The sequence below is a fragment of the Grammomys surdaster genome, unplaced genomic scaffold, assembly GCF_004785775.1.
Source record: "Grammomys surdaster isolate TR1022 unplaced genomic scaffold, NIH_TR_1.0 126036, whole genome shotgun sequence".
NCBI lineage: Eukaryota > Metazoa > Chordata > Mammalia > Rodentia > Muridae > Grammomys > Grammomys surdaster.
The window spans coordinates 5,189,972-5,200,449 of NW_021620849.1; the positions used below are offsets into that span (position 1 = coordinate 5,189,972).

Below are 10,478 nucleotides of genomic sequence, written 5' to 3' on the forward strand. Positions count from 1 at the left end.
AAAAAAAAAAAAAAAAAAAAAAAAAAAGAAAGAAAGAAAAAAAGAAACTGAAATGCATGACCTGGTGAAGAAATTTAGGACTTCTTCAGTGTCTTGGGGTATTGTGTTAGGTGAGAGCCCCTGAATTAAAGCTTCATAGACTTGGAGGTAAATCTGCCTGTTTGGATAAATGACTTAGTTAATTTTCATCTGTAAAGTGGGTACATGAACAGTCTTTGATTCAGGGCAATTATGAGAATTAAACCTTACATTATATTGGGAAGCATTTATAAACTGCCTGACATATCATACGTGTGTAATAAATATTATCTGTGATTACCAACATTGCTCAAAGTCCTGTTGTTGTGGCTGGAGTCATTTGAACTGTTTCCTAGAGTCTGAATTATTCATGTGTGTACTTAAGGAAATTATGCCTTCAAGGCTCTTCTGCCTGGTTCACTCATTCATCTAATAAGCAGGCATTGAGTTCCTAAGTAGATGCTACATGCTGTAAAGCTCTGGTCTCTATAAATTTTTGCACCTCCTTCATTGAAGCAAAGCACACTTAGCTCCTCTGTGAGGTCCTGCCAGGACGCTGGGTGGATTACTCCTTTGCACATTTAGACCCTCTGTGTAACTGGTTTCCACATGAACAATGGCTCCGGGCAGAGCCCTTTCCCCCACCATCTCCATCATTTTTGTACCAATGCCTTATCACTAGTGCTCAGTCACACCGATTGAAGTGAGCTTGCTTTCTCTCACGTGGAGATTTGAATTCCTCTTGCCATGTATTCAGCTTGCAAGATGTGTGCAAAACAGCTTTTCAGACCTCTGGAAAGGAAAACAGGCTGTTTTATTGTTGGCTTTCCGGAGATAACTTGAACCTTTCATATCTTATAGCAGTTGAAATGCTCTGTGCCAGCCCATACTCTGCACACTTTTATAATAACAAACATAATATGGCTGCATGAAGAAGCCCTTGGGAGTGTGTGTCCTGTATCAGGAAAATAGTTAAGCTCTTGGGTCCAACAGGAACCTGGAACAATCTAAACCAAGCAACCAAACAAAACCTATGGGATTAGGGTATGTGTTAAAAACCAGAAGCAGGCCTTGCAAGTTGTACGGTGTCTTATAAGACATTAATTGCAATGAAAATTTCTGAATTATTTCTAGAAAAATATTCAGGGGTCTGAACGCACTCCAGCATCTGGGATGCTGTATCACATGCCAGCGGAGAAGGGTGGTGGCTGGCAGGAAGGCACCAGTCAGCCTTCTGTCATCCACAATATACATGTGTTCCCTTTGTCCTGATCTCTGGTTAAGACAGCCCGCTAGAAGATGGGTACTGGTCTTTTCATAGTCGACACAGAAGTCCAGCTGGAAATGGAGACCGGTATTGCCAGATGTTATAATTTCTATCCTATCAGTCACCCTGCAGTGCTCTCAGGAATGTATTTAATGCAGTGTCTTCAGAACACTGATCTTCACAGGTTTCACCAAACAGGCCCCTAGTTGGGATCTACCTGGACCTGCCAAGATTGGTCGTGGATTCCTCCGGTCAGAGTTTCTACCTTTCTTTCATGTGGGGCAAAATGTGTGGCTTCACCCACCTTTCATAGTTAGAAGCAAGTGCTGTTCCCGCTTTCATCCAGCAGGGAAGAGTGACATTAAACATGTCACCTTGGTGAAGCATTGCATTCACCTTCCTGCTAATGAGACAGGGTCCCTGGGGACTTCAGTGAAGAGCCAAATCCTCCAAATTTTCAGGAGCAACTCATCTGAAATCTTATTACGAGCATGTTCCAAGGGGAATAGAGTTATGGCAGGCTTGCAAAAATCTATGGGCAAGTTCCCTACAGCAAGTTTCCTGAGGGACTCTCCATCCCACTTACACGTACACAATCATAATCTTGTAATCTTTTAAAGGAACAGCAGAGGACCCCAAAAGGAAACTAATATGTTGTGTGGGCAAGGTGAAAACGCCCCTTTTCATAACTGCACCTCTTGTTGACTTTTAAAATCAAGATATCACATTGTAACCCAGACTGGCCCAAAATTCACTATATAGCCCAAGCTGGCCTGGCATTGAATCCCCGCCCCCCCCCCCCATCCTCTCAAGTGCTGGGATGACAGGCAGGGGCCTCTAGGCCAGGCTCTTTTTTGCTTCCTGCCCTCATGCATGCCTCTTCCGTTACTCTCTTTAGGCAGGGCGCTTTTGCTCTAGTACCTAGTTTAGGGTCCTTAAGTACACTCCTTCCTCATTCCCAAACCAATTTGACTCCAAGTTCATAAGCAGGAATTCTCTACTGGTCAGTGAACTCTGCATCACCATCTCCCCCGCCCCCCATCGCCCCCCGCCCCTCATAGAACTGCTGCTTTGAAGAAAAACACAGCCAGCTTGGGGAAGCTGACGTAAACATCCTGAGGAAATAGCCACAGTAAAGCGGCTCATCAGCCTCACTTCCCCAAGGAAATAATCAGCACCTCTGTCCCGAGACAGCTCCAGGTGAGTTTGGAGCTCGGGATCAGAAGCACAGGCGCTGGTAGAACAGTCTACTCCTAAGTGCGCTGCCAACCATTGTCACTTTTAACCACTCAGGCATTGGACAGAGTGGAGGTATTGTGGATAACAGTCGGGGTCCTGGGTGCCCGCTCTCCTTTTCTGGGTCACTCAGATTTGCCCTAGGTCCCCGGGGTCGCCCTCAAAGTGGAAGGGGCTCTCCAGTGAGCCAGTCTGCGGTGTAGACAAGTAGTCTCTGCATCACCGGCAGGCGTCTCTCCGGGCGGATCTTAACAGGATTAGGGAAACCCTGGACTACTGGCCTAACAGCCTGAGGCAGGGCGCAGGGGCGCGGATAAACAGGCGGGCTCCGGGAACAAAGGACGGAGAAGCGGATGCGCGTTGAGCAGGGAAGGGGCGTCCTTCTCTCCCAGGAGGGAGATGCGCCCAGGCCCGAACCCCGCCCCGGCCCGCCCCGCAAAACCTCCTTTCTTCTCGCTTGCGCTAGGAGGTTGTCGGTGGAGAAGCCGGGAGAGGGCGCAGTTCGCCTTGGCCGCCCGCTAGTCCCGTCGCACCCTTCCTCCGCCGCCACCCCCACCCCGAGAAGCGCACAAAGAGCGCCAGGCCCGACCGCACACCTCCCGGCAGGGCCGGGCTGGGCGGAGGGCGGGGCCGGCGCGCTCTTGGCTCCTCTCAGGCACTGCGCATGCCCGACCGCAGGGAGGGGCGGGACCGGGAGCGGCGGGCGCGCACGCCGGCACCATCCCTCGGCGGTGTAGGGCTGGCGTCCCGGCAGTGGCCGCGCGGTGCTCGTGCGCGTGTCAGATCCCGCGGGGTCTCAGTCCGCGCGCCAGGCGTGTGCGGGACCCTAGAGGTCACCCGCAGCGGTGTGGGTCGGCCCTTGCTGCAACCGGTTTCTGGTTTTGGTATTCGTTCTTTCAGAGCCACTTGGGCAAAGTGCTACCCAAGGGGACGGAAATGTGGGCGCGCGCGCGAGTGGCAGTGTGGGCGGGCGTGTCTTTTGTGTAGCGTGCGCTCCCGCGCAGGTGGGCAGCTCGCGCCCAGAAGTCACAATACCAATGGGGCCCAGGACCTCGAGCCTTTGGTTCCGCGTCCCCAGGTTGGGCTGCCCTGTTGTACAGATACCTTGTACAGTATACCGTCCACCTAGTGGTCGCGTCGACTCCAGGGATGCTTTATTTGGGGGCAGTAACGGGACTTTAGAAGGACCGCTCTTTGGAGCCTAGGCGCTGGCATCACAGTTGGGCGCCTTTTCATGTCAACCTGGAGAGGAAAGGGACTTGAGGAGAGTGGTTGTCCTCGGCTGATAGGTACATAAATGTCCCGAGCCAGCCGGTCCCGCATTAGACAACAAAGAGAGGCGTTCGCGGCGGCGGCGGGGGAGGGGCGCGGCCGGGAGGAGGCCGGGGCGGGCTGCGGCGAGCTCGATGGGGGTGGCGCTGGCTCTCCGCTCGCTCAGCCCCGGCCTCCGCCCGCCCCCGGCCTGGCGCGCGCCAATCGCCTCCCCCAGCGATAGTGTCAGTAGCATTGTAGTGTCAGCTCCCGCCGGTGACGTTGCGCCTCCCTCGTCCCCCTCCGGAGCCGTCTGGCTGCAGAGGCTCAGTCAAGAGGCGGGTTGGAGAGGAGGAAAAAGCGCTGAGTGAGGGCGGGCGGGAGGGAGGGAGGGAGGGAGTGGAGGAGCCGGGGAGGGGCTCCTTAAAGAAACGCTGCTGTCGCTCGCCTGCTCGCTTTGCGCTCGGCATTGTGGCCAGCCAGCCGGGCACTCGGGGGGCACGCGCGGCCGCCGCTCGAGCTCTGCCCCCACCCCAACCGCCAGCAGATCTGGGGTGGGGACCCAGGCGGGGGCTCTTGCAGCCACTGCCCGGTGCGGACTGCACGTAGAGACCCACTCCTCCAGGCGCCGAAAAACGAGCCACGGAGCCCTCCGCAGCCGACCGGCCTCCCCGCCCCTGACTACCCGCTTCCCGGCTGCCTTTGTGGCTGCACCTTCTAGCTGCCGAGCAGAGAGCCGGCTGGGGCGCGGCGCGCACGGCGGAGCGATGCCCAGCTCGCTGTTTGCAGACCTGGAGCGCAACGGCAGCGGCGGTGGCGGGGGAGGCGGTGGCGGGGGAGGCGGCGGCGGTGGCAGCGGCGGGGGAGAGACTCTGGATGACCAAAGAGCCCTGCAGCTTGCGCTCGATCAGCTCTCCCTGTTGGGACTGGACAGTGATGAGGGCGCCTCTCTGTACGACAGCGAACCGCGCAAGAAGAGCGTGAACATGACCGAGTGCGTGCCGGTACCCAGTTCCGAACACGTCGCGGAGATAGTAGGGCGGCAAGGTGGGTCCGGCAGGGATCGGGACCGGAGGGGTGTGTAGGATCTCCGGCCGCCGCCTTACTGTGAGGGCGGGTGCAAGAACGCGAGCTGTGGCGCGGGGGAGCCTTAGGGAGGGAGGAAGAGCCGCGCGATGGGCCGGCGCACTAGACAAAGAAAGTGCAGGCAGGCTGTCTTCTACAGCGGCGCCAGAGCCGCGGCGGGATGCACTTTCTCCTGCTAAAATCACTGACTTCTCCTCTAATGCTCCAGACTTAGTCCACTCTAGGAAAGATGATTTAAATATAAGATACTGGGGGAGGGTACCTCTGCTGGTCCTTTGGGAGGGGGCAGTGTGTGTGTGGGGCGTCCGATGGGATGAGGATTTAGGATTTCTGCAAAGCGGAATAGAATGGAGTCCAGAGAAGGAACAATGGGTCCCAGGACTACCGTCTTCTTAACCCCACCCCTAGGTCCTCCAGAGCTTAGGGATCGCGGCTTCCCAGGAGCCCCTGGTGTCTTCAAGACAATCAGTGTGCTCAGTTGGATACCAGAAGCATCTCCCTAGATGACTTTTCTTGGGACGACTGCAGTCACCGGGGGAGGGCCAGGCAGCCAATAGACTATTATTCCTCGAGCGTTTCGTGGATAGAGCCGGCGGTCCAGCTCCTAGCGCGGTTTGGGGTCAGCGAGGGAGACGCCCCCTTTCTCTGGTCGCGTGTTCTGCTGTCCAGCTGCCTTAGGCGCGGGCTGTCCCGGGTCTCCGCGTTTATCCCGAGATAATGGGCGTGTCTCTTTCTCTCCCTTTCTCCTACTCCCTCCCTTGAACCCTGGCTCCCAGGTTGTAAAATCAAAGCATTGAGGGCGAAGACCAACACTTACATCAAGACCCCAGTTCGCGGGGAGGAGCCTGTCTTTGTTGTGACGGGCAGGAAGGAGGATGTGGCTATGGCTCGGAGGGAGATCATCTCTGCCGCAGAGCACTTCTCCATGATCCGAGCCTCTCGTAACAAGAACACGGCTCTCAACGGCGCTGTGCCCGGACCGCCCAACCTGCCGGGACAGACCACTATCCAAGTGAGGGTGCCATACCGCGTGGTAGGGCTCGTGGTGGGGCCAAAGGGCGCCACGATCAAGCGCATTCAACAGCAGACACATACATATATTGTGACACCCAGCCGAGACAAGGAACCGGTTTTCGAGGTGACCGGGATGCCAGAGAACGTAGATCGCGCTAGAGAGGAGATCGAAGCTCACATCGCGCTGCGCACCGGTGGCATCATCGAGCTGACAGACGAGAACGACTTCCATGCCAATGGCACAGACGTGGGCTTTGATCTGCATCACGGGTCCGGCGGGTCCGGGCCGGGTAGCCTCTGGAGCAAGCCCACTCCAAGCATCACTCCTACACCTGGCCGCAAGCCCTTCTCCAGCTATCGCAACGACAGCTCCAGCTCGCTTGGCAGCGCATCCACAGACTCTTACTTCGGTGGTGGGACCAGCGGCAGCGCAGCTGCCACTTCACGCCTGGCGGACTACAGCCCTCCTAGCCCTGCACTCAGCTTTGCTCACAATGGAAACAACAACAATAACGGCAATGGTTACACCTACACAGCCGGGGAAGCCTCAGTACCTTCCCCGGATGGGGGTCCTGAGCTGCAGCCTACTTTCGACCCAGCTCCCGCCCCACCACCTGGGACACCCCTTCTCTGGGCCCAGTTCGAGCGGTCGCCTGGAGGTGGATCTGCAGCACCAGTATCCTCTTCCTGCTCTTCCTCCGCATCCTCATCTGCCTCCTCGTCCTCTGTGGTCTTTCCCGGGGGTGGCGCCAGCAGCACACCCTCCAATGCCAATCTGGGGCTGCTGGTGCACCGCCGACTGCACCCGGGCACCAGCTGCCCGCGCCTGTCTCCGCCCTTGCACATGGCCACCGGAGCGGGAGAGCACCACCTTGCTCGCCGTGTGCGCAGCGACCCGGGCGGTGGAGGCTTGGCCTATGCTGCCTATGCTAATGGGCTAGGGACGCAGCTCCCTGGCCTGCCCTCGTCGGACACTTCGGGCTCCTCCTCGTCCTCTAGCTCCTCCTCCAGCTCTTCCTCCTCTTCCTCTGGGCTGAGGCGCAAAGGCAGCCGCGACTGCTCTGTGTGCTTCGAGAGCGAAGTGATCGCCGCGCTGGTGCCCTGTGGCCACAACCTCTTCTGCATGGAGTGTGCCAACCGCATTTGTGAGAAGAGCGAGCCTGAGTGTCCCGTCTGCCACACGGCGGTCACTCAGGCCATTCGCATTTTTTCCTGAAGGCAGTGCGCGCGCCTGCACTGCAGGGAAGAAGGGTCCCCTCCTTAGACCCTCATTCCCTAGGGCCTACCTGCCCAGACGCCTCTGGTGCCCGCCTCTTTCCACCCCACCCTCCTCACTCTCAGAGATCCCAGAGGAGCTTGGAAAGCTGTAGTATCCGCTCATTTTTAAAATGTCATTTTTAAACAAAAGAACTTGCCAGGATCTCTGCATCAGGAGTACTGTAGCCTCCGAACCACCTGAATTGCATGCTCTATAAATAATAGGAACGGCGACATTCTAGTAAGGATAGTTTTTACACTGTACTTAATAGGAAGCTTCCAAAAGAAAACCCCACAAGTTTTCCATTTTCTTGAAGTAGAAAAATGAACAGTAATTATGAAGATGATTAATAATTGTGCTATGGGATGTGTGGACTGTTTTGTGTGTTTCCCTTTGTGGGTGGGTTCCTACAGCGCTCGTTCTAGAACACAAGTGGATCCTTTTTGAATGTTCATGGAAGGGCCAGGAGTTCTGTACAGCCAGGACCCTGCAGCTTTATTAAAGTTAAAACTGTAACATATCTCTTATATATTAAAAAAAAACCTTTAAAAGTTTTAAAGAGAAATTGCATTAATACAGATTGAAGTATTTTATTCTTTTTTTGACTTGAAAAATTATATTTCATATTGCAAAGATGTTTACAAGTATTTTAATTTAAGTTCAGTGAACTTTTTTGTAGCTGGGTTAAATCTTTTTATTTTTAGTATGGCCTTATGGCAAAGAACACTGTATTATTTTAATAATCACACAATTGTGACGGATTACAAAAAACCATAAAATGTATAACGTTTTGAGCAGTATTCTGTTGGGATGGAGATTTTATAGGTTCAGACAAATCTTCTAGATCTGCTTCACCCAGCATATTTTCTATTCAGTGATATAAAGCATATTTTATTCTATATTATTACAAAAAATGGAAATGTATAAACATGTCAAAAGGAACAGTTGATGCTTTCTAACATTTGTATAAATAGAATTCAGTGCAAATTACAGAAATTCTGTTGCACCGCTATAGTTTTAGTGTTTCTATTTTAATACATTTGTTTACCACTCGTTTATGTATATGTAGGTGATGTTACTTGAGCTTAAATGTACTTTACTGAGCAAAGTTTAAAAAAAAAACAAAGTATATTTTATTTTATGATAAAGGGCCTTTAACCTCATGGTCAAATACTAATATTATATTTGCTGAGACAAGATTTGAAATTGTATCAAGAGTTTTATTTTTCTGACATTTAAAGTTCTACATAATAAAGGTAAACTTAAGTAATGGTGCTACTTCATTTTTTAAGTATTTCTATATAAATAAAACATTGAAGAAAAATCAGTGTTGTATGGTGACTTGATTTGTTAAAAAAAAGCCTCTTGGGGTGTAACTTTGAAAAGAACCATTTTTTTTCCTTTCTTTTCTTCTTCTTCTTCTTCTTCTTCTTCTTCTTCTTCTTCTTCTTCTTCTTCCTCTTCCTCTTCCTCTTCCTCCTCCTCCTCCTCCTCCTCCTCCTCCTCCTCCTCCTCTTCTTCTTCTTCTTCTTCTTCTTCTTCTCCTTCTTCTTGAGGCAGTTTCTAGATATATCATGTAGTTTTATCAGCAGAGCAGACTCCGTTAAGGGGTCAGATTTGTTTGCGTGGATGGTGACAGATAACAGTATTTTTTTTTTAATTGCAAACAATTTACTAAACCAAGACCTTATTTCTCCATTAGGGATAACTGACAATGCTCAGGGACCATGATTTTTTTGGGAGGGAGGGTGGGTCATCCCTAGAACGACGTTACTTTATTTTTAAATCAGGAGATAAAAAGGAAATGGGAATATTCAGAAGAAACGTTTGCACTTTCAGCCCACACAAACCTGTCAACATTACCCAGCAGTATTCAGAAAAGATTTAAAGGGTGGAACTGACAATCAATTTGCATGTTAATATTTTAAAGAGCCTGGGGCTCAGGGAAGTAAACAGTCCAGTTCAACTTGAGGATTGAAGAAGTGAGTCCCATTGAGGGCGGTCTCCTTGAGAAGACAGGGATGGAAGCCTCCGTCCACTGAGGGCCTAGCTGGATCTGAGCTTGTGTCTTACCAGCACCTCTTGGTCAGGCTAATTAACATTGACAGGCTGTAAGTGTTAACTGTTTATTGTCGCCCTAGAAGAGTTCCTGTTTGTTTCTGGCAGCAGCTCCACCCATCCCTTTGCTCCCTGTGAGTGTGAGTGTGTGTGTGTGTGTGTGTGTGTGTGTGTGCGCCCGCGCGAGCCGCGTATCTGTGTGTGTATGGAGTGGGGGTGGGGATGGGGGTGGGGGGATTCTCTGTTGGGCGAGTAGCAACTACTTTTATTTGACCTGAACTTTGTCTCCTAAAGACTTCTGAAGAATGACTAGACTCTGCCATGGAATTTCTAGTCAGCTTCCTGACTGAGACGCTTCTGGAAAACAGTAAGGGGCAGGAGTGTGGTGGGTGCATTGTCTATTCTTGGCAGGTGGCTCTGAAGAGAAAGATTATATATATAATTATATGGACTGTTCTCTGCCCCTTTGTGTTGACATTTGTTCTCAGGAAGTGGAGTCAGTGCCTCCTCAGGTCCCATCTATTCTAAAGGACGACAAGGACATGCCCTCAGGTGAAAGGAGAGAAAGGAGTGGCCCTGCTTAGAGAATTGCTGGCATTATCTTCAAGTCTGTAAAGTTCCAGGCTGTTTACCTCTTTGCCTCTCCCCCAGGATAGGGCTTATCTTAGACCTGGCAGGGAAAGAAGCCGTCAGTCTCAGCCTCCTCTCCCTTAGCTGTCTGAAAATGCCTAGAACAGAACCAAAATTCTTTTTGCATTTTTTTTTTGTTTTGTTTTTTTTGAGACAAGGTTTCTCTGTGTAGCCTTGGCTGTTCTGGAACTTACTCTGTAGACTAGGCTGGCCTTGAACTCAGAAATCCGCCTGCCTCTGCCTCCCAAGTGCTGGGATTAAAGACGTGTGCCACCACTGCCTGGCATTCATATTCTTTAGTATTGTAACTTTGGCTTTCTGCTTTAACGGAATGAGTGCAGATGATACAGGGGAAAGACAAAAGTCATGAGCGTTTCCCATCACCAGTTGCTGTATTGTTTATTTACTTAGGTCCCTTTTATTGATGTTATCAACTTTATTGTATAAGACTTGAAAAATAAATAAAAATATCTCACACCTAAATGAATGGTACCTAAAGTCTATACAACTCAAGAAACTTCTATACAGTTAGAACAGGCATTAGGGACAGAAGCTATAGGGGAAAAGCTGAATTTGAGACTACATACTTAGGTGACTTGCATAATTTATTTTTCTTGTGTATATGTACATGTGCATATATATATATATATATATATATAT

At 51.1% G+C, this 10,478-nt stretch overlaps 1 protein-coding gene across 1 annotated transcript; it reads left to right on the forward strand.

The window, feature by feature from the left end:
• The first annotated feature begins 4,227 nt into the window (after positions 1–4,227).
• Positions 4,228–8,457, forward strand: Mex3b (mex-3 RNA binding family member B). The gene is made up of 2 exons (XM_028754857.1): positions 4,228–4,819; positions 5,635–8,457. Exons 1-2 carry the CDS (start codon positions 4,540–4,542, stop codon positions 7,086–7,088), a joined length of 1,734 nt encoding a protein of 577 aa, XP_028610690.1. The 5' UTR covers positions 4,228–4,539; the 3' UTR covers positions 7,089–8,457.
• The last annotated feature ends 2,021 nt before the right edge of the window (positions 8,458–10,478 follow it).

What these genes read in the sequence shown, in the direction of transcription:
- Mex3b (XM_028754857.1), top strand. Translation starts at nt 4,540, where the DNA reads ATGCCCAGCTCGCTGTTTGCAGACCTGGAGCGCAACGGCAGCGGCGGT. An exon ending in GGAGATAGTAGGGCGGCAAG is followed by an intron (nt 4,820 to 5,634) that starts GTGGGTCCGGCA and finishes CCTGGCTCCCAG; the next exon opens with GTTGTAAAATCAAAGCATTG.